The 24,734-nt window shown below is 39.1% G+C and overlaps 1 protein-coding gene across 1 annotated transcript in view; it reads right to left on the reverse strand.

The window, feature by feature from the left end:
- The window catches only part of PCCA (propionyl-CoA carboxylase subunit alpha), a 357,370-nt gene that overhangs the window by 96,639 nt on the left and 235,997 nt on the right, over positions 1-24,734 (reverse strand). Inside the window, exon 19 of the mRNA XM_075199966.1 lies at positions 21,371-21,473. Coding sequence (XP_075056067.1) covers positions 21,371-21,473 — 103 coding nt within the window. The remainder of the gene's footprint in view (positions 1-21,370; positions 21,474-24,734) is intronic.

Consider the following 24,734-nt stretch of genomic DNA (forward strand, 5'->3'; position numbering starts at 1 on the left):
ATTGGTTGATTTCCAAGTGTTATATTGCCACAATATAAAGTAAGCCACCACATAAGGAAAATCCATAATGCTGTACACTGTCCCTATCACATTGTCCAGACTTACTAATGAAGTTGATGCAATGATTGATAAAATGTCTTATTCTGGTATGATGTGATGAAAATTACGGAAACTATTGATCTATGTCAAGACAGACAGAGATCCATGAATTTGCGTTAATGGAAGGAAAAAGGCTACATAGTACATACTGTACATCCTTCTACAATACCGTGCTTATTCGGTGCTGATTAACATTGCACTTGTATGGTGGTACTATATGGATTATAATGGTAATGTCTATTTTAAGTATTACTGAAGTAAACATTATTCAATTATTTTTCATTGTGCTTTCTTAAATCACTAGAATGCGATTAAAATATCTGAGCCTCTCACCGAAGAAAATGATGAGACCACAAAACACATCTGACAGGTCTTTTCTAAAAAGTATGATGAAAAAAGGTCTCTATCACTTGTTCAAGCTGCATGATAGCCTTAGATGCACAGTGGCAGCACAGTGGCCTAGTGGTTAGCACTTCTGCCTCACAGCACCGGGGTCATGAGTTTGATTCCCGACCATGGCCTTATCTGTTTGGAGTTTGTATGTTCTCCCTGTGTTTGCGTGGGTTTCCTCCGGGTGCTCCGGTTTCCTCCCACACTCCAAAAACATACTGCTAGGTTAATTGGTTGCTATAAAAAAAAAAAAAAAAAAAAATTGAGCCTAGTCTCTGTCTGTCTGTCTTCCTGTCTGTCTATCGCTCTCTTTGTCTGTCTGTGTCTGTGTGAGTGTGTGTCTATATTAGGGAATTTAGACTGTAAGCTCCAATGGGGCAGAGACTGATGTGAATGAGTTCTCTGTACAGCGCTGCGGAATTAGTGGCGCTATATAAATAAATGATGATGATAGATGGAATCATGGAAAACTAAGGTAAACTGTCTTCGATACCTCTTCTTATTGTTGTTCTGTCAACGCATGCTGAGATTGTGCTTAATGTTTCCAGAAAATGTTATTACCAAAGCCCAGTGTGTTTACACACTTACAGTGTAGTAGAAGTTAGGGTCTCAGTGTGGCAATGTTGCACTTGTATTAGGTCCAAATTATACAAGTTTACATTAAAGCTCTTAGGGCTGTGCGAGTCATACAATTTGTTTCACAGAGACATGCTCTGTCTGTATGTGCTGTCACAATGCTGCAGCTAATTCCAGTATTGAACATCTGGTCACACTTCAGTGTGTGTCAAAATTGCATTTCAAACAGTCATAATCTTGTGATTGGTTTAACCTCTTGACCCACTACAGAGTCTCTGTGTTCATTGTCTGTTTAAGTGGCACTTGCGGCATTTATTTCGGTGCAATGTTTTCTAATAGTGATCCTAACGATGTTTATTATATTTAGTAAAGTGTCAGGATTTATTTATATGGACTTATATAAATAAGTCAACATGTTTCAATAATAAGGCAATATGTTTCATCTATTCTCCTTTGTATACACTTTTTTTAAAAATAGTTTGTGCATTATCATATTGTTATACTGCACTTTTTGAGGAAGACCTGGGTCTTTGCAATACAGATATGTTAGCCACTAACTGTGCTGTCACTCTCACAGACTGTGTACCTTCTTAGATCGCACCTGGAGAACATACACTGTCAGGTTACTTCTCCATCCAGAACTTACTAACAGTGTACTGGTGAAGTGCTTCTTGTTTAAAGAAACATCCCCCATGTATTTGCAAGACGGTGGGGTACATATGCAGTGAAAGGTGTCCAAAAGTAGACAACACCTTTAATACAGAACACTGTTACAGAGCACAGTGGGAGAAGTGTCAGACCTGTCAGTTAAACAAACAAAAAAACAAAAAACAAGCCAGACCTCTGTTCTTCAGCTCCTTGTCAACAGGAATGTAATAAATGATAGCTGTTGCTCCGCATTGTACGCTATTTTTTTGTTATTTTATTTTTACAGAATAAACTTTGAAGTTCAGTGCAGGAGGACTTATACCAATATATTTTACTCATCTTTTCAAAAATATAAATGTGTTACTAAAACATATTGCATTTCCCCTTTAAAATATGTAACTGCAAACAGACTAACCTGCTCTTGAAGTTGTGTGGTTAATTTCCTCATAGCATAGTGTAAAAATTTAATAGGCGCTTCACCAACCGCTGTGAGTTATAAATTATTACTACAAATTATAACCTGAGCTAAAACACGTACGAAAAAAAAATCTATAGCACATGCTTTGTCAGCGTACAAAATAATATTCAATAATTAACTGTCTTTTGAATGACACACCGCTAAAGAGGTCTGTAGCAGCAGGAGGCAGTTTGAACCAATCATTAGGTGCTATATATGGTATATCCTGAATACTTACTATTAACCAGAGAGGAATCTTGCTATGCTCAATGCATAATGATTCATGTTCCTAAACAATCTCACTCTTGTTCTAATAAAAAATAATACTAATAAGCATAAATGAATAGAAGGGTTCTTAACGAGAACAGCATTAAAGACACAAATTATTAAATGATCGCATTTAGTTGTTTCCCACCCAAAATCATAGCGTTGTAAAGATGTACAAAGAAATATTAACCAAAAATGTTAGTCTGATATCTATGTACAAACTGAACACAGATTTCACTGTTAATTACAGTTTCCATCATATAAAAAGCAGCGGAGGCTTCTAGTTAGAAGTCAACATTATAAGGCCCAATTTTAACAGGTAGTTTGAGTAATGCAAAATAGCATTTATTTATTTTTAATTTAATAGTTATACTACAGCATAGTTTATATTGCGCAGATATTTATTTATATAGGGCCATTCATATTTTACAGAGTTATACAGAGATTATGTAGTTACTCACATCAGTAGCTGCTCTACTGGAGCTTACAATCTAAATACACACACACTAGGATCAATTGTGTCAGAAGCCAAATAACCTACCAGTATGTTTTTGGGGTGTGGGGGGAAACCGGAGCAACCAGAGGAAACCCACACACACACGGGGAGAACATGCAAACCTCACACAGATAGGTCCTTGGTTGGAATCAAAGATATGTTAAGGAACATTTGGGTTCCCTTTTAATGTAATTTCAAATTACAAGCCCAACAAATCAGGCAGAACAAATATTTTTATCAGATATCGTAATTCAAAATTCAAAACTAAAATGCCCCAGATGCAGGGATTATCAAACAAGGCCCACGACCCATTCTATCACCTGCCTTGGTGTTATCCAAGAATGAAAGATTCAATCATTAGGACAAGTCTTTTTTTTCCACATTGATTGATCCACATTTATTCCATTCATGATATAATAAAAATGGAACATTTAACAGTGTTGCCAAATGTACTTGTAACCTACTTGTATTTTAAAGAGTCTTTTTAAAAAAAAATTTTTTTTTTTATAAAGTTCAGAGAGTAAGGACAGATGTGAGAATTACATTAAATACACAGAATAAGATCCATTGTATGGTATACTTCATCAGTGACATTTCTGGGACACATCTTTAAAACTTGGGTCTGTATCTGGAAATTAGGGCTGATTGCAGCTATGTCAAAAATATTTCTTCATTATTAGGAAATTAAAAAATGCTATTATTTCCAGTTATACTGTCTATTTGAATTGCAGGATTTACAGCACCTGCGGAAGATTTTCATCTGTTATCAGCAACAGGTACAATATGGAGTTGTTTAAAACAGACATAAAAGTTAAATACAGGAGTTTGTATATGAAAACCACTTCCTTACTTCTAACATTTCCATTTTAAAATAAGCAGTCATAACTATATTACATCAATACCCTCATGGTATATTTCCACATTTCTCATTCATATTAAGAAAAATCGATTTTGAATTATTCTACAACTTTTATCCCTATAGTTTCACAATGTCGCTCCAGCAGTCTCTATGAAATTTTGTTTTATAAATTGAGACTGTATTCAAGTATAACATTGATGGGAATTATTATGCCCTTGTGAACTCTGATTTCACACAGGATGAATTACAGTTTCACCAGTTTGTAGGTCACGTTTCTCATTATTCATTACAGCACTGGAAAATATTATCTCATTTCTCCTTCATGTCTATGAATCTAATGCCAGCTTCCATTTGAGCACAGTCAGAATTTTTTTTTATATATAATAGGGTACATAAAAACATAACCAGACATTAAAAAAAAATGCAGTTGAGAGTAGAATGATTACTATTTGTTCTATTACCCAATATGTGTTCTGTTAAAACATTTGATCGGTGAATGATGAAAAATACTCAAGTTAGCGTCAGGCCTCTGGATTGGGAACTCACGGTAAATCTATCGACATTCACTCAATACAGAAAGTAATTTTGTAGAACTAGTGTTAACACAGGTGGCTTTTATTCTCACAAGACTTGCAAAAAGCTGCATACAATCTCATGAGGCCACATGTATGAAGACAACTGTGACATAATGGCAGAGAGAACAAGATCCTCACAATAAGAATAAAACAAATTAAACTAATCACAACCATTAATGTACTGTTCTTACACAGAGCTTCCTAAGTATGGCTTACTTTTCTTTAAATTATTCAGTAAAATATATGAACACTATTTATTCTGCATCCATATCCTGTGGAAGCGTTCGTTATGTGTTGAAGTAAAACAAAGAAGTGTCCATACATAGAGATAGGAAATAGTGACTGAGAGAGCCCCACATGGTACAGCTCTCACTGACAGAGAGTACCACATGGTACAGCTCTTACTGACAGAGAGTACCACATGGTACAGCTCTTACTGACAGAGACCCCCCCACATGGTACAGCTCTTAGTGACAGAGACCCCCCCACATGGTACAGCTCTTACTGACAGAGACCCCCCCACATGGTACAGCTCTTACTGACAGAGACCCCCCCACATGGTACAGCTCTTACTGACAGAGAGTACCACATGGTACAGCTCTTACTGACAGAGAGTACCACATGGTACAGCTCTTACTGACAGAGAGTACCACATGGTACAGCTCTTACTGACAGAGAGTACCACATGGTACAGCTCTTACTGACAGAGAGTACCACATGGTACAGCTCTTACTGACAGAGACCCCCCCACATGGTACAGCTCTTAGTGACAGAGAGTACAACATGGTACAGCTCTTACTGACAGAGAGTACCACATGGTACAGCTCTTACTGACAGAGACCCCCCCACATGGTACAGCTCTTAGTGACAGAGACCCCCCCACATGGTACAGCTCTTACTGACAGAGAGTACCACATGGTACAGCTCTTACTGACAGAGAGTACCACATGGTACAGCTCTTACTGACAGAGAGTACCACATGGTACAGCTCTTACTGACAGAGACCCCCCCACATGGTACAGCTCTTAGTGACAGAGAGTACAACATGGTACAGCTCTTACTGACAGAGAGTACCACATGGTACAGCTCTTACTGACAGAGACCCCCCACATGGTACAGCTCTTAGTGACAGAGACCCCCCCACATGGTACAGCTCTTACTGACAGAGACCCCCCCACATGGTACAGCTCTTAGTGACAGAGACCCCCCCACATGGTACAGCTCTTACTGACAGAGAGTACAACATGGTACAGCTCTTACTGACAGAGACCCCCCCACATGGTACAGCTCTTACTGACAGAGACCCCCCCCACATGGTACAGCTCTTACTGACAGAGAGCCCCACATGGTACAGCTCTTACTGACAGAGAGCCCCACATGGTACAGCTCTTACTGACAGAGACCCCCCCACATGGTACAGCTCTTACTGACAGAGAGTACCACATGGTACAGCTCTTACTGACAGAGAGTACTACATGGTACAGCTCTTACTGACAGAGAGTACCACATGGTACAGCTCTTACTGACAGAGACCCCCCACATGGTACAGCTCTTACTGACAGAGAGCCCCACATGGTACAGCTCTTACTGACAGAGACCCCCCCACATGGTACAGCTCTTACTGACAGAGAGTACCACATGGTACAGCTCTTACTGACAGAGACCCCCCCACATGGTACAGCTCTTACTGACAGAGAGCCCCACATGGTACAGCTCTTACTGACAGAGAGCCCCACATGGTACAGCTCTCACTGACAGAGAGTACTACATGGTACAGCTCTTACTGACAGAGAGTACCACATGGTACAGCTCTTACTGACAGAGACCCCCCACATGGTACAGCTCTTACTGACAGAGACCCCCCCCCCACATGGTACAGCTCTTACTGACAGAGACCCCCCCCCCCACATGGTACAGCTCTTACTGACAGAGAGTACCACATGGTACAGCTCTTACTGACAGAGAGTCCCACATGGTACAGCTCTTACTAACAGAGAGTACCACATGGTACAGCTCTTACTGACAGAGACCCCCCCCCCACATGGTACAGCTCTTACTGACAGAGAGCCCCACATGGTACAGCTCTTACTGACAGAGACCCCCCCACATGGTACAGCTCTTACTGACAGAGAGCCCCACATGGTACAGCTCTTACTGACAGAGACCCCCCTCCCCCCACATGGTACAGCTCTTACTGACAGAGCCCCCCCCACATGGTACAGCTCTTACTGACAGAGACCCCCCCCCACATGGTACACCTCTTACTGACAGAGCCCCCCCACATGGTACAGCTCTTACTGACAGAGCCCCCCCACATGCTACAGCTCTTACTGACAGAGACCCCCCCCCACATGGTACAGCTCTTACTGACAGAGACCCCCCCCCCCCACATGGTACAGCTCTTACTGACAGAGACCCCCCCCCACATGGTACAGCTCTTACTGACATAGACCCCCCACATGGTACAGCTCTTACTGACAGAGACCCCCCCCACATGGTACAGCTCTTAATGACAGAGAGCCCCACATGGTACAGAACATCAAACTACACAACTCCCTGGTTACAGAGACTACAGGACAAACCACAAACCCAGTGCCAGAAACTCCACATTACATAAATCCCATATTGCAGACCCCAGTGCCAGAGATTCTCTTATTGCACATTACATCTTAAATGTTTAGCATAATGTTCATTAACATAATGTTTAGCAGCAGAAAAGCAAACATTGCTCTGGAGAGCATGGGTCTTGAAAAATATTGGATAAACAAGACAACAACCGAACAGAAGGTTAGGAAAAAATTGCATTATGCATTCAAAAGAAAAAGAAATAAAAGTCTTACCACAATAAGAAAAATATGTTTCAAAGGGTTTGAAAAAGAATTCTCCTTAATACACTTTGAAATTAGCTTTAGAAGAAGCAACAGTCCCAGTTATGGAACCATACGCTAGGCTAGGAGATACTACTGAGCTAGGGTAATCTCCTGCATGCCTTCCGACTCTCCAGTACTACAAGAAAATGGCAACAGCTCTCTATACACAGGGACAGGTCTTGTTATAATACCGTTATTTTACTATATTTTCCTTTAGTTTCCTGTAGTGTTTCCAATGTGATTAAGTATTATGTTAGGAAATAGATCTGTACTACATGGAAATGGCTACTGATCTCCAGCACTCTATTGTGGTAAGTTATTTGCTTCTCCCCAGTGTTTCCTCAGGATAACTGGTCAGTGAGATTGTCCTGTACACAGACTATAAATTTGTGTTTCTGTCTGCCTGTCTCATAGTTGTCTACTATCCTGGAATATTGTGAGACCATCAGAGAAAGTAGAACAACATCCCAGATGCCTGCTGCTCACTGACTGCAGGCATACCCGTCTGTGCACGTGAAAAACGACTTAACACAGGCCAACTAGCCAGTATACACATTTATCAGGGAACAGCAAAAAGAATGAGTTCTTAAGATTCAAGTTAGCACAAGGATTGTAGTACAAGTAAATCATTTTTCATTGTTCTTTTAATTTATTAGAAGTCAAAAATATACTTAAAGTGTGATAGATTTTTAATAGTTAAAGAGTTTAGGGCCAATGTATCAAGCCCTATATAGCAGTGGTAGGGCTTTTTCGCTTTACTTATCCACCTAATTACCACAAATAATTGGGCCTCCATGCATCTACATGGGAGGCGCAATGCCAGAGGCTGTATGTGTAGAAGGCCTGAAGGGAAGAGTATTTTTATTTCAGTGTATTTTGCCCTTCTGCTCCACGGGAGGTTTCTGTCCTCCCTGAGCTCGCCTTAGAACACCTGCGTTACGGTTTGACAGGTGTACCGCACCAGTCAAACTCGCCACCTGCCACTGTCCTCGGAGCGGGTAAACTTTAAACAGATGATCATAGTTCTTATGGATCTCTTCAGGGTCCATTTTGGAAACGTTCAGAATTTGTTGGGCCTCTTGCAGGGCTAAATGCGTCATCCTGGCCCGCCCCCACCCACCGATAGGCTGAATTGGGAAAATATTGACAGGGGACGTGGCCTAATGGCACAATTCACGTGGCCACACCCCCTCCTGGACAGTTGGCTGCAAAAGTTGGTAAGTATATGCTAGTCTTTGGTGCCTGGGTCACTAGTGACTCAGTAAGTCTCTCAATGTTATTTTTATATGATCAGTACCCACTGGTAAAATCCTAATTCATGCTGCTGGAGTAAACAAGTTTCTTCTCAAGTAATGTAAAAGGAGCATTTTTTGTTAGTCAGCAAATATATTACTCATTAATAAATGATGTACTAAATGCACTTTTATAAAAGGGAGGGTGACAAAATCAATTATATCTGAAATTAAAGAGCTTTCAAATACTAGGGGAAGATTCACACCTTCTTTTGAAGCACTAGTGTCTTTTCTTTTTTAATTGCAACATGCTGCGTATTTCATCATAATTGTCATCCACACATGATACTAAAATTATAGAAAACTTGGCAAAAAAATATTGTGTTTGTGAAGTCAAAATGAACCAGACTGGTAAATATTTGCAGAAATACATTTAATCCTTAATATCCATGTACATAGCCCAAAGTGGCTACATAGGGCCTTAATTAATAACATATTTACCAACTTTTGTTACTTGGCCTCCAGGAGAGATGGGCGTGTGGGGGCGGGGCTCAACGAATCGCATCCTTTTAGCCCCTATTGCAACAGGGGGTGGGGTGACGATGATGTTTGAATCGCAACACTAAGCCCTGCCCCCACCCACTTCACTAAGGAAGTGCGTAGGATCCGGGAGTCTCCCGGACATTCTGAGAGAGTAGGCAACTATGATTTAGAGTTAGTCACACACCCACGAGTAAATTTGCTCCCAGACAAATGATTTTGCAATGCAAAGTTTATATATATATATTTTTATTTTTTGCATGCAGGGAAAATACTGGGTGCTGGTTGCTTCTATACAAATACTGAGCAGATTTATTTTTAGACTACAATTTAGAGTGCACCCCCCCCCCAAAGAAATGCAACATAATTTTGCCAAGGTGCAAATTTGCTCTTGTATTTTTCTCCTAATCCTAAATGAGGCTCATAGTGAACATCAATAGTAAAATAATTATAGAGGCAATAATAAAAAAGTGAAATGAATGAAACGACAATTATTTGTCTTTAAATAAGGTCATCAATATATTGATAATCAGACTACAATTGAATTACCTTAGTAGAGAAGTATAGAGAACGTACTGAAAATATATTTATACAGGCGTCGTTAACAGTCTGCCGTTCGGGCTGCAATATTGAAGAGCTAAACATTTTTTGTGTGTGCCTATATGTGTGGTGCTATTAGTGTATACAGCATTATTCTTACCAAAATATAAAAGTTTATATGAGACATAAGAAAAGAAATGATAAAGAAATATGTCCAATCTGTACAAATCTGCTGAGAAAAGTGGAACTTGTGGAAGGAACACTGTTTTTCATGAAAGGAATTTGAAGTAATTCCACTTAAGATAAAGGTAAAACATTTGGCATACCTGTAGAGATAAAAGATTAGAGAATACTTGCAGAAATCCTGCAATGGAATAGAAGGCATTGCATTGCCAATTGCCATTTTCACAGCTTGCAATGTATTTTTTCCTCTCAGCTGTAATTTTCCCTACCACTAGCACTGGCTAAAATCAAAAGCTAAGTATGTGGTTTCAATCAAAAGAACAAGCGCTTTTATGCATTCAGATTTTTGAAGAGTTTAATTTCCGTTCTTTTCTTGCCAACTAGAGGCACATGTGAAACCAAATAACTTAAGTGCAGTAGCTTAAATACTAATTTGCTATTTCTATTACCAACACATTACATCGCTCACTTGTGGGGCAAACTGCCAAGGTGCTGCAGGAATTACATACGGAATGGTTACTGCTAGACTGAAAGTCAGTTGCAAAACATGTCAACAGTATGACAAGTTTCATTAGGTTACGTTTAGTCATAACTCTTTGCTTTAAAGGTTCAAATAAAATGTACATAAAATACATTAGGGTTTATTTTGCTAGTTGGCTGAAATTCTCTCAGCATAATTATTTCTTTTTATAATGGCGACTGGACATTTTGCAAACCGTAAATGAGACCTCTAAATTAGGGGCTTATATTCCTTTTCAGCCTTAAATTATGTTTATGCATCAGCTTGTGACCCCTGTTTTTCTGAAAGGGACCACTACGCTACGCATACAACTTGTCTAACATCATAGAGCCACGACTAACAAACACGTACACAGGTGTGCATCTGTGCTTGTAATACCGTATTTTTGCACCATAACAAGACTTGTAAGACCCAAATTTCAGTCTTAAAAAGTGTGAACAAATTATGGCCCAAAGGAACAGGCATCAACGCCACTGCCACCCAATTGGCAGAGAGATCAATCATGTGGCAGTGGAAGCACTGCAATAGTATGCAATAGTAACTATGCACCACTGCTAACAACTGTATTTATTGTTTCAGCATGCAACTTCAATCTGCCGAACAAGGGAGAGAACTGAAAGACATTCAGGGGATTAAAACCAACAGTGAGAGGAGACAGGAGGACAGTGAGGGGCCACAATACAGGGGTGACTGAGGGAGGTGTATATGTGAAGTGACTGTCATTAATAACCCTTTTGTATCAGGCAATCTATTGTTTAAGTTAATTAATTTTAATTAATGCTCTTTAATTACTTCAGTATTGTCTAGAAATTAAGTGCCTAATTCAGAGTTGGACAGAAAATGAACACAAGCTCAGTTTAAAGAAAAAAAGGACGCAACTTTGGCGTATGCTCATTTTGTAAGCATATGATTTCATGTAGGATACACTACGCAAACTAACGATTCAGGCCCTAAGTGTATTATACTTATGCTTCGTACAATCAACAGAAATTGGAGGAACAATAAATAACTAATATTAGCAAAGAGTATATTAGTTTATAGAACAAAATAAGTAGAAGATAGCAAAAGATAATGGTCCCAACAGAAAGTATTCTGGAATCCCAGTTTGGACGTACAGGTTGCACAACTCTGTGGAACTGTGCCTTTACAAGAAGGAACCAAAGCATGTAGCAAAACTATACTACATCCAATGCAGATATGAATACAATATTATGTATATAAAACAGCAATGTTAGGCCTGTTCACTTTATAGGACCTAAGACGGTAGCTTAAATTGAGTAAATCAGACAAAGTAATTCTAGAAGCCAGTTATATGAAGGGATAGATACAGTTCCCAGTAATTTATGCTTTGACTAATGGCTGTAAATGTCTCATTTAGGAATATTAATACACTGCCTATAACATGTACATCACATTAATCTAAATTCAACTAGACCCATCTTGTAAAATTTCATGAATGATTATGAAGGCACTGAAGATAAGGTGTAGGAAACCCTGAAAGTGAACATTTTTCCCCAATGGATCTTTCAGGAAAAAAATAAATAAATAATGGAGATAAGGTATAAATTAGGAAATCATGTTGTCTAGGGAGATAATATAGAAATAATCATATGCCAGCAGATCAAAACAGACTTAACACATCAATAGGAAACAATCTACTGAAAAAAACCAAACCTTTTCATCTTCATCAAAACAGACTGTAATGACTGCAAATGTCTTGGTTTTTACAGTCTTTCAAATAGTAGATTGAGGGGGAAAAAATTCGCCCCTGAGGCAGAATTCCATACCATTACTGCAAAAGTGTGTAAAATAAAAAAAAACATAGTTGAATGCACACTAATCATGAAAAGAGGGCCTCTCAAGTACTGATTTGTACACATCACTAACTAAATGAAGGCATCATCTCATTCTGACTATTCCACAGTCATTACTTTTTGTTTTTGACAGGTCTTTTCTTCTTTATTCTGATGGCCAACACTCTTACTCCCTTCAGACATGGGAAGACTTCGTGGATTCCTTTGATTGCAAGGGGACTACATACATGACTTTGAAATAGGATTTCCTCTAGGAAAAATACAAGTACTAGTTAAAAATAGAACAAAACCTGGTAAATAGTACAAACAGATGACACGAGTTTTGAAGTGCCTCTATGTCTTCTTTTAAGAACGAATACGGGCAAAAATGAACATCTGTGTAGTACGCTTTATGGCATTGTAAAATATTGCTTCTTGTGTTGTGGAAAACAAGAAGCGACATTACACATAAATGATACATGTCCATTTTGAACAGAAAATACATACATTAAAATAAAAAAAGGACGTATATTATGTTTACATTTTATACAGAATGATGTAAGGTTATGATAAACTGAATACAGTAATGATGAATTTGGACACATTTGGAATCACAATACCAGGCTGGATATATCGCAAAATTTATGTGATAGGTGAAAAATCTTTCAAGAAAAACCTGAACTTAAACAGATGCGATACGCATTATATGTTAAACATATTTTATTGCAAAATTGCAAAATACAGCTAATAATGCACTAATTTTACACGATTCTAGCACTATCACAAAATTGTAATGTAGATGTGTCACACAAAATGAACTATGAGCAAGAAAAAGGTTGGAAACCACTGAAATATGCCAATTGCTTCATACACAATCCTGAACAGGAAAGTCATCATATGCTATTGTGGTTTCTTTTATCACATAAGTCTGCACATGTGTGGAGTGTAAACCCTACAATTACACAAGGTAATTGACTGCCGGCTGCTTATATGATTCCGACAATTTTCTATGAGGTGAGAAAAGTAAGGGATTAAAATAAAGAAAAAAGAATCCAATCCTACAAATATCCTGATCATGCGTCATAAATCCGGTGAGACAGTTGATGGGGCAAAGCCATCTAGGCAATATCCACTCTGAAACAGTCACTGACCAAATGCGGTTGTAGAGACAACAGAAGTACACATCCCAGAGATGGAGGTAGCGGAGAAAAACAAACTGGGTAATTGAGAGACACCAAGCATATTGAAAGTAAGAGCTTATACAAAGTGCGACTCATACGCTATTTAAACAAATGCCAACCCAGCATGGTCATGGTCATCACCATACTGGACTGCCCTGGTTGCTTATAATAAGGATAGCATGAGTTATTCAGCAAAAAGGCAACCGTGGGCAGAAGCACAATCTAGGATCATGGTAACAGAGCATTAATTTGAAGTGCAGGGGAAAACATGGAATCAACTGCAGACCAAATGGCAAATTTTAACCTGTTGTATGAGCAGCCAGTTTAGTAGAAAATGGTCAGATGGTCAGATGGTCAGATGAGACCTAAACAGTGTAGGATATAGGCAGGCTTCAGTGCTCATCAAACCTGACAATACATGTTTGTGAGTTTAATGGTGCAAAGAGCACAGGCTATGATGCAGTGGAGGAAGGAGATATGGCCAGGCGAATCATCCTTCACGCGATTCTCCACAGACAAATACTGTGTTGCCAAACTAAACAAACGCTACAGTTCTGAGTTACTTATTTTGAAAAAGTGAAGGATTCTGGCAGTTCTGTAATGTTGCAGGGTGCATTTTCCTTGTATGGTATGTCACTCGAGCCAGCACTGGTCTTGCAGTGTTGTGATCGCCTCTCCGACGCGATCACATGATCAGGTCTCTGGGGTGGGAGTTTCAAACCTCCTCCTGACATTTGCCTGGTTCAGTGCAACTAGCCTGCTGTGCCTCTGACTCCCTGTTCTCTATTGTTACCTTAAACCTTGGATCTCCCTGTGTACCAGTATCGCCTGTCTGACCAAGTCTGTGGAACATCCTAGTGTACTTCATTGCCTGATATTTGTGTACCAGTTCCCAGTGTGTCTGACTACTCTCTGCATCACTTCAGTCCAGCTGTCCTTCTTCGGACTCCTTTCTAAATTCTATCCAACAGCAGGAACCTCAGTTCTCTCAAGACCTCCTCCTGTGACTCGGACCTAGTATCACATCCTAAGGCAATCCTGAAGGCCGTGACCTGCAGGTTCCTGGCAGCAAAGCCCATCCCACCTTGGGGCGGTTCTTGGTGAACAACGGGAAATATGTTAGACTCCACGTTTTCGGTCTGCTAGGATTGATACAGGTACCCAGAGTTGTAACAGTTTGCAATGACCTAGAGAAAGATATGAATCTAGCAGAAGACCTTTAACCTAAATACTTATTACAGCAACTATTGGGAAGAGTAGAGAAGCAAGAGGCCAACCAAGAACGCCTCATGCAGTTCCTTCAGGGTTTCTTAGTTCGGCTGGATTCTTTGCAAGGCACCCTTACACCATCACGCCAAGCAGCCCCAGTAACTGAATCCGCCTCAGTTTCTGCCTCCACCTCTACTTCACAGTTACGTATTCCAAACCCTCCCATGTTTGACGGGAATCCTAAACTATGTAGAGAATTTTTAAATCAATGTGCAATTTAATTCGAATTACTCCCAGCTAATTTCCCTACCGAGAAGGCTAAGGTGGTCTACATCATATCTCTTCTTGCGGGCCAGGCTCTCGCTTGGGCCTCATCCCTGTGGGAGAAGAATGACTCCTTTTTATCGGACTATGCTGAATTTCTGAAGGCTTTCAAGAAAGTTTTTTATGAGCAAGGACGGATTTCTAGTGCGGCCACTGGAATCCTTCGCTTACGGCAAGAATCTCAGTCTGTTGGACAGTATGCAGTTCAATTCAGAACAATGTCATCTGAACTGCATTGAAACAATGAGGCCCTCGTGGCTACCTTTAGGCAAGGGTTAACAGAGAAGATAAAGGATGAGCTGGCCTCTCGGGAGCTTCCTTCTTCCCTTGACAATCTTACTTCTAGGTGTGTAAAGGTGGATTTACGTTTTCAGGAAGGATCACGAGAGAGAGAGAACGAGTACAGAGACCTAACATTCGTTTTACTCCTCAATACCAGACTTCCCCTACACCCACTGAGGAACCCATGCAATTGGGGCAAGCCCTGCTTACTTCCGAAGAAAGGGAGAGAAGATTTAAAAACAAAATTATGTCTCTATTGTGGAGGAAATAACCATCTTATTGGTACTTGTCCTATTCATCCGGGAAACGACAAAGCCTAGCAAATCAGGGGGAGATCTCGTTAGATTCACCTGGTCTCTCTCTCCTAAATTATTTTCAAAAGGAGAATCTTTTCTAGTTCTTCTCTTTTCTGAGAGACATTCTATCTCTCTATCTTCCCTTTTAGACTTAATTTCTGCTTCCATAATTTCAGATTATGACATTCCCATGATTCCCCTGGAACATCCAATACAACTCACGCCCATAGATGGCAGCAAGATATCTGGGGTTTGATTGTGTCCCATATAGTTCCACTTACTCTTAAGATTGGAGCATTACACAAGGAGAAGATTTCATTACTAGTAATTCCAAGGGCAATAAATTATTTGGTCCTAGGCCTTCCATGGCTTCGCCTCCACTCTCCTACCCTGGATTGGCAATCGACGCAAATCCTTTCTTGGGGACCACACTGTCACTCCCGCTGTCTAAACAAAGTAATACCTCTCCAGTTCTTCTCTGTTTCTGCGTTACCACCCCAGTACCAGGAGTTCTCGGACATCTTTTGTTAAGAGAAGGCTACCAACTTCCACCTCATCGCGTCTGGGATAGCGGTATTGAGCTTTTCCCTTGGAAACCTATTCCTCGAGGTGGAATCTATCCCCTTTCTATTCCAGAGACACAGGCCATGTCAGAACATATTCAAGAAAATATATAGCGAGGCTTCATCAGGAATTACACCTCCCCTGCTGGTGCTGTTTTTTTTTCTTTGCAAAGAAAAAAAAGAAGGTGGTCTCCGCATTGATTTTTGTAACATCAATGCAATAATTGTCAAGAACAGTTATCCATTGCCCCTGATCTCAGACCTCTTCAATCAAATTAAAGGCGCTACCGTCTTTTTCCAAATTAGACTTAAGAGGGGCGTACAACCTTATCCGCATTAAAGAGGGGGACGAATGGAAGACGGTCTTTATAACTTATGATGGTCATTTTGAGTATTTAGTGATGCCTTTTGGGTTATCTAACGCTCCAGCAGTATTCCAGAACTTCATGAATGACATATTCCAGGATCTTCTTTTTCAGTTTGTTGTCATATGTCTGGATGATATCCTCATCTTCTCTAGGGATCTTCCCTCCCATGGGAGATATGTACAGATTGTCCTTACTCGTCTCAGGAAACATCATCTTTTTTGTAAGTAAGAAAAATGCCTGTTTGAACAAGTTATCCTTTTTGGGATATATTTGTTCAGGGATTAACCTGCAGATGGATCCCGCTAAATTGAAAGCCATTTTGGAATGGCCGCTTCCCACAGGCTTAAAAGCTATTCAGCGGTTTCTTGGATTCTCTAATTACTACAGGCAATTTATCAAGGAATACTCTACTGTCATTGTCCCCATTACTGCCCTTACCAAGAAGGCTACGAATCCTAAACTCTAGCCCACTGAGGCTATTAATGCTTTCAACCAACTAAAGATGGCATTTTCCTTGGCACTCATACTGCGACAGCCGGATCCCCAGCGTCCTTCTTTCTTGGAAGTAGATGCTTGTTCCTATGGCACAGGTGCGGTGTTATCTCAACGGGGTCAAAACTGGAGCAAACCAAAGGAGCAGATGAATGATAACAAAACAGATGCTGAAATCCTAGTACAACACATCTTAGCAAGGTTAACCTGCATGTATCCCAAACCATAGGAACAGGAACCAACACCTTTACCAGTGGAAGTTTTGGAAGGTCATTTGCCTGATGCTAGAAATAAATTATTAATTCTTGATATTGCTACTGAAAATGAAACAATATGAAATTCAAATTAAAAAGAGGAATCTCATTCCCTGTTGGTTGTAAAGCGGGGCCAAAATTACCTATAATGTCACCCCTGGCAGTATTTTCTATCCTGCCCATGAGGTCATCCCAGACAAGATTTTCAATGCCTTCCATAATTCTTCCTCTAAGAAACAAACTTACATAATACAGATTGGTCAGGGACATCACAGCATTACAAAAAAAAATAATCAGAGACCAGAATACATAGCAGCATTTCCTCAAGGTTTGCAGGGCCTAAAAAGTCAGTCAGTGCATTGGCTCAAGTCTTCTGGCAGAGCGATATGATCCAATGCACTAGATTGTATGGCACTGTATGTGTTAACCAGGATCAGGGATTCATTACAAAATGCAGCTAGGGAAAGTGACTATTGATTGTAAAGCTTTTTGCTCTTAAACCCTACAACTTTATTAATGTGAAAGCATCTATGTCTCCTTTCTTGAAAGTGAAATTACAGTCGATTAATTAGACCTAGAACATCCTAGTTAGATAACTTCCTCAATGTATGCCAGTGGTTTACATATATTTGCAGTTCGCGGCACCCTTAGAGTCTCCCTAATTTTTTCAAGGCACCTCTCCAAAATAATTACCGAGCAGTCACGTTTTTTAAGTATTTGAGTCAAAATAACGTAATAAATATTTAGGTCAGAACAGAAATACTTCGTAAGTTGCTTGCAAAAATAATATACATCAATCCAAGAGAAAATAATATTTTTATATATTTTTTTCAATTATCTTTCTGTCAAAGAATAATTTGCAGCTAATATTAAGAGGAATAAGATCAAACAAAATAAAACAACAACATGTACAAAAATCATCACAATGTGCCCCTATTAATCCTCACTCTGCCCCCTCCTTCATTCTTTTGCCCCTTCATTGCTGTTTCCTTTCACCTTCCCCTCTGTTGTGAAGACCAACTTTAAAACCATCTCAGTTTAGCTGCTGGACTTCTAGAGTTTCGTCTGTCATTGCTGTTGCCATCTCTGCCGCCTCTTTGGTAGTTGTCACCACAACTTCTGACTTTGGCAGTTTTCTTTGCCATCTTTCTCGCTTGACCTGGCACATAGCAACATGAGTGGCCATGCAGCACAAATGCGAAAACCTTCTCTAGAACCAGAAGTGGACAGGGGTATGGTAATATAAAGTAGTGATCGATGGCCATTGTTGCCAGCAGTCACCATGTCTTAATATTTCTACAATAGCTAGTTTTAATTAGTCACTGTAGAAACAGTAACTATAATCTTTTATGTATAACTGTCTCCTCATTCCAACCATACCACACCACCGACAGCAGCACAAAATATAGTTGCTTTAACAATTGTGGATAATAATGTGTCTACCTTAAAATAGCCATGCTCACTTTACCTACCACCAGCTACAATTGTTATTCTGGTACCTTATGAATTAACTCCTATAGGCAGGGCCATCTGTACCTTCTGTTCAATGTCATTGTATGTACTGACATATGCCATGATGCTCCCAAAGAGGAGTGCTTCATATCAGGTTGTTGTTTATAAATAAAGGATAACAATAATAATATGGACTTCTGACCATAATAGGTGAGAAACTTGGACTATTATCCCCCCCCCCCCAAATTATGGCAGTGCTTCATCATGCTCCTTGGCATTAAAAGGAGCTCTGATAAGAAGGGGAAAGAGAAAAATAGTAATAATAATAATGCTTCTCCTTTTCCTTTTGTCATAAATAAAAAAATTATATTATCACATAGAAACTAAACATTATATCATGGTAGCTAGAGAGAACTTTCTGTTGTCTGGTGTGAGATAATATTGTGGCTAGGTACAGACCCATGATGTCAGTATATATCATCCCAACAATGCTTCCACAGGACTCTCTTATGCCTACATAAAACTAAAGGAGAATTGTATTAATTTTCTAACAGTCTCTGTGTTACAGTCTTTAATTATTTAAACAGAGAGCTCAGTGAGCTTTTCAAATCAACAAGGCTGAGTATTCGAAAATCTCCAATATTAAGTAGACAATGTGTTGGGAGCCGGAGGTCGGCCTTGTAGGGAGTGTATGCAGTGATTACGAGAAGACTGGGGAGAAATTGAAATATAAAGGAAGCATCCAATATCCTCTATTAGAGGGTCTGTCACACACACTATAGCAGAAAGGCAGGGAATTCTATTAACAAGGATGAACCAAGAGCTAAATACACCAAGCCCACAAAAGATGGACATATCACTTTATATTCAAATATTCCTTGCTCTTTGGCATGGGGTTATTCTTTTGAAGGACATAAAAGGTGGTCTCTGTTCAAGGATAGAACACAGTCTTAGCCATTTAATATTTTAAATAGGTAAATCTGACCTACACGGTAGGAAAGCTATATGACAGTCTTTTAGGAAAGAACATCACTGAATATATTCTTGGCAACAATATGGTCAGCAAATGTCAGAAAAGTTTTAAGACTAGACCAAAACAAATGTTCTTGCTTTTTATGAGGAAGTGAGAAAGTCTTTTAGAGCAGGTAACTGCTTTGGATGTAGACTATCCGAATCTTGTTAAATATTTCTTACAAAAGAGATTACTATGTATACTTTTAAGAAAATAAGCCAAAGGAGACATCAGACACACAAACCACAAGCTATATAACAGAACTTATTTAGCTTGGTGTCAACACTTTAAAAAGGTAATTGTAGTTATTTCACTTGGTGCATTTCCAATTTAAATACCATAATATACAATCCCATTTCACCAAATGTTTCACACATACAACTGGTTCCCATGCCAAATCCATGTAGCTTTTGAAAAAAAACATTGATAATGTATTCTACAAAACAGCTCAACAGTCTGCTCTGAGCAGATCTCTGATTTGTCATCTACAGACACTGATACTAAATGATCCCTACTGAACAAATACATGTTTTCTTAACAGTTGTATAGGTAAAGAGAATCCAACATCAAAAAGCTGTAAGACAAGCAATCCTGAATTCTGCGTTTCTTTAAAAGGATCCACTTGAAGAACGTTGTTTCCAGCCATGGGTGAGTGCAAAGAGAATCGGATCTCCAGTTCCTATGAAAGTCTAATTAGATCCATGTGAGGAGTTGTGACTGATACAGCATCACACATTAAACGAGATGCCACTAGTCAGATGATGCACTTTCACATTACAATACTGCAGGCCAAGATCACAAAGGGGAAAGACATTTGATGATTACAAATGTCATTACAAATAACCTGCTATTTCAGGTTGTGACCCCAGTGAATGACAGTGTACATAACTGCAACTGAAAAAAAAAAAAGTAAATAATCCTGAAAACATCCAAGTGATTCGATATAGACTGTAAAGATCTCAAGCTGTCCATCCATTCATTATGTACAGTTAGGAGTCAGTCTAAGCAGGGTTATAAACAGTATTTGTTTTTTTGTTTTTCAGAAACACCCCCTATGCACATATATTGAGCAGGTGCTACCTCCCAAAGATTTTCTGTGGCCAGACTTCCATGTGACATTTTTAGAGCTAATAATACTGTCTAGTAGGAGAAACAAATGGACTGGTTTCAGCTGTGATACCGGGATGATTCACTTCATCACAGCTTAGGATGCTACATTCTATGAAATCATCTTGCAGGGTAGAATCATTTTACTTGTGCTATCTACCTGACTGTAACCTATCATTCGGTTTAATGAGGTGGCTGATTAATACAACAAATATCTATTTTTTATGAGACTATTGTATGTTAAAGACTAAAAATGAACAACAATAACAAAAATAAGTATCTTTAAAATATATATTTGGCACAACAATTGGTGTGACATGGAGAAGATAGATAAAAGGCAGTTTGGTAGAGAATGGGTTAAAAGCCAAAGTACTGATAATTTTCTAGGATTTTGTGAAGTCTTCGTTTTGATTTGCTATCAACAGTGACTAGATTACAATAGCTGCTCTTTCTTTATGAAAGATACAAGTTACAAAAGTCAGATAAATAACTGGCAAGAAAGTCAGTATATAGATTGTCTCCAAAAGAAGTGTGTGTATTAAGCCCTAGTGCCAGACATGCTGTACATTCACTAAACAAGACGACAATACAGATCTACAATGGGTTAAATATCTAATTATGTGAAAGAAAAATTAAGCTAAAAATGAATTGCACATACAAGAGAGAAATGTGTATTCACAGGGGCTAATTTACTTTTGGAACCTGAAGACCACCAGATCTATGCTAATGCAAATCTCTGTGCAGCGCTACGAAATATTTTACTGGTAAAACCAAAATAAACTTACAGAGAAGTGATCTTTCAACTTTGTAACAGTAATGGAGTGAGTAGTGCCATCCAGAAGGACACAGAGGTCCCAGCTCGTCACATCATTCTTCGCAATTGGAACTCTAAAAAGCAGAAAATTATGTTGAATTACATAATGCATATCATATTTGTGATGCAATTATATTTTACACTGGAGGATTTCTGAATCAGCAAATCTCAGCCTCAGGGAAATTATTATTATTTTTACTTCAAGCATATGTACCACTACTACCTTATAAATATTTACAAACAGTTTTTTGTTTGTTTTTAAAAAAAAAAAAAAATTTCTTATGTTTCCAAATACAATAGAAAATGCAGTAACAATTACCAGAGATTAGGGTAGAATATCCATACAAATAGGTAAACAAACAAACAGATAAACATGACTATTTGAAGTAATATAGGAAAAAAAACATCAGGGCGTATATTTACTAAACTGCAGGTTTGAAAAAGTGGAAATGTTGGAACAAATCATATTCTAGCTGTCATTTTGTCGAATGTACTTAATAAATGATAACTAGTATCTGATTGGTTGCTATAGGCAACATCTCCAGTTTTTCAAGCCTGCAGTTTAGTAAATTTACCCCCAAGTGTTTACTGATGTCTGGTATTGGTAGCAGTACTGAATTTAATGAGGTATGTATGGTGGATGGGGATGTGAAAGGGGGAGGAGGGAGTAAGGGAAGGGTGGTTGAGGCCAGAGCCAGGACCCTCCCAGCATCCCCAAACTATTGCGGATAAATGGCTAACTACAAAACCAAACAAAATTTCTCCTGCCATTGCTGATAGGACAGAGGTGCCGGTGGGAATTGAGGGTGAATTTCTACAGAACAGTAGAGGTCCCATGCCCTTCCAATACTTGGGCAGTGAGTGTTTACTATTAAAATATGTGCTTGGAGTGACATCTCAATGTGCAGTCTTGGGGCTAGATTTACTAAGCTGTGAGTTTGAAAAAGTGGGGATGTTGCCTAAAGCAACCAATCAGATTCTAGCTTTCATTTATTTAGTACTTTCTACAAAATGACAGATAGAATCTGATTGGTTGCTATAGGCAACATACCCACTTTTTCAAACCCGCAGCTTGGTAAATCTAGCCCTTGGTCTGTGGTAAATGGGTTACAAATATTCACTTACATTAGTTCTACAATCTCAGCCTTTGCTGACAGTGAGCGGTCATGATTGGGGTCTATATATGCTGAGTGCAAAGATACTTCTGTAACGATAATTAAAATGCTGTGCTCCAATTACTAAACAGGTTAATATTTTCTACATTACTGGATGATAGGGACACATCATATGCATAACTATGTCAGAATTACAATAGTATTTTTTAGGGAAACATGTTGTGCCAAGCTGATGTCAAGAAACAATTAAACAATTTTAATTAGGAAGAACAGGCAGTACCATGACCTTAATTTCCATCTCCATGTGTAGGAACCACCTTCGACAACAGGGCGCACTGGGCTTGCAAAAATAAAATTGTATGGAGATAAGGTTGTGGGCCTAAGTGATAGTTGCCTACTCTCCCTGAATGTCTGGGAGATTTCCGAATTTTTGTGAGCTCTCCCAGACTCCCTGGAGAGCAGGGCAACTTTCCGAACCTTGTCCGCCTTGTTGGTGAAGTGGATGATGGTGGGGCTAATTGTGTTATCCTGGCCTGCGTCCCTTGCTATAATAGGACAAAATTGGTACTGTGTGGCAGGGGGGTTGTCGGAGTAATGACATGATCAGCGTGGCCTGGCTCCCAAGACATGGTCAACTTTGGAGATCGCCCGTAGAGTGTATGGCCTTAGTGAGTGCTCGGCACAAAAGCAGACTCCCCAAAAAAGTGGCCATTGAGTTGCAGTCTATTGCCAATGTTATAGTCTATTTCAATTAGAGAGGACTTGACAAATGTGATTAAGTTCAGCAAAGTTTAATCTTGCCAATGATAACCATAATCACACCATTTGCCCCTTTTGTGTACTACAGACAAGGAAGGGCTGGCAAATTTTATCCCGGGGGCATGACTTGACTCGGCAGCCTATTAGGAACATTTTAAAGTGAAAAAAAAATGCAGGTGGCCCAGTGACCCGGCCCAAGCACTTTGGGACCAGTCTGGGCAGTAGATGTCCCCCTGCCCCCCAGCCCTGCCTGCCCCTCACTACAGATCATTTCATGCTACAATGCATAGATGTAGTTAACATTTTCAACAGTATAAATCAAGCATTATATTACCATCTTCACAAGTGCTAATTCACAAAACAATTTAAAAATGACAATGCATTTACACTTGCTGCACAATTTGGTTGATGAATGTTTTGTTTTTTTTGAATTTTGCTTAAATGCATTTAACAGCTGTATCAGAAACCATTTAATTTCTGCTACTAAAGTTGCAAAGACTTTTCAGATTTGCTACATACCAGTTTAGGTATCCTGCTACTAATTATTTACCACACTATAGCCCATTGCACATCTGCTACAGGCTTGTAATTTAAAATTGTGGCTACCTCAAATAAATTACAGGGGACTTCCCTTCTGGGGGATGGGGCAAAAATTAGACCCGAGAGTTGGCATACAAAGCTAAAAATGATTCACTGTACCGCCACACTCAAAAGTAACAAAGAGGCATCTTTTGTTCATAATCTGGATGAAACATAGTCCAAGCTGCACTGTAAACCACATCCATAAAAAGCTATTCTTGACCTTAAGTACTACAAATCAATAAAAAGAAGAAGGGGGGAAATAAAAGGAGAAAATAAATAATACATAAAGTACACTCAGAAGTAAATTACATTTCCCTCTGACATGGTATACAGAAAAACCCCTTAAAAAACTATGTGGGAACCCACTCCCCCAACAAGTTCAGGAAAGCAAAATAGTTTTTACAATCAGGCTTTAATTACAATCATCTCAGTTCAACTACCATACAAAACGGAGCTAGGTGCTTTCCATTCGGTCTTAAAATCCATTTGTGTTTGAACATATGCAATAAAGGTATACATGTTTTGACTATTCATGTTACTATATTTAAACTTCATGCTTAACCTAGTAAACTAGCACGACTTCCAAGACTTCTCTATAAAAACTATAGTACCCGCTACAGATATAAGCCACAACTGGCCAGAGAAGCATGGCAAAAGTACAAAAGATGGAACATGCCAAACAAAAGTACAATATTTTAGGAAAAGTTTAAAATTAACTCAATACAGTAGTAAAAGTAACTGCCATATAAAATGCACATAATATCTGCCATGTCCACATCACTTAACAATAAAGTAAAGGAACATTCTGTCTAATATCTATCTATCGCAAGTGACTGAACATAGTCTAGAGGTGAGGAAATAAAGCAGACATTACTGTGC

Source organism: Mixophyes fleayi, chromosome 2, assembly GCF_038048845.1.
Source record: "Mixophyes fleayi isolate aMixFle1 chromosome 2, aMixFle1.hap1, whole genome shotgun sequence".
Taxonomy (NCBI): Eukaryota; Metazoa; Chordata; class Amphibia; order Anura; family Limnodynastidae; genus Mixophyes; species Mixophyes fleayi.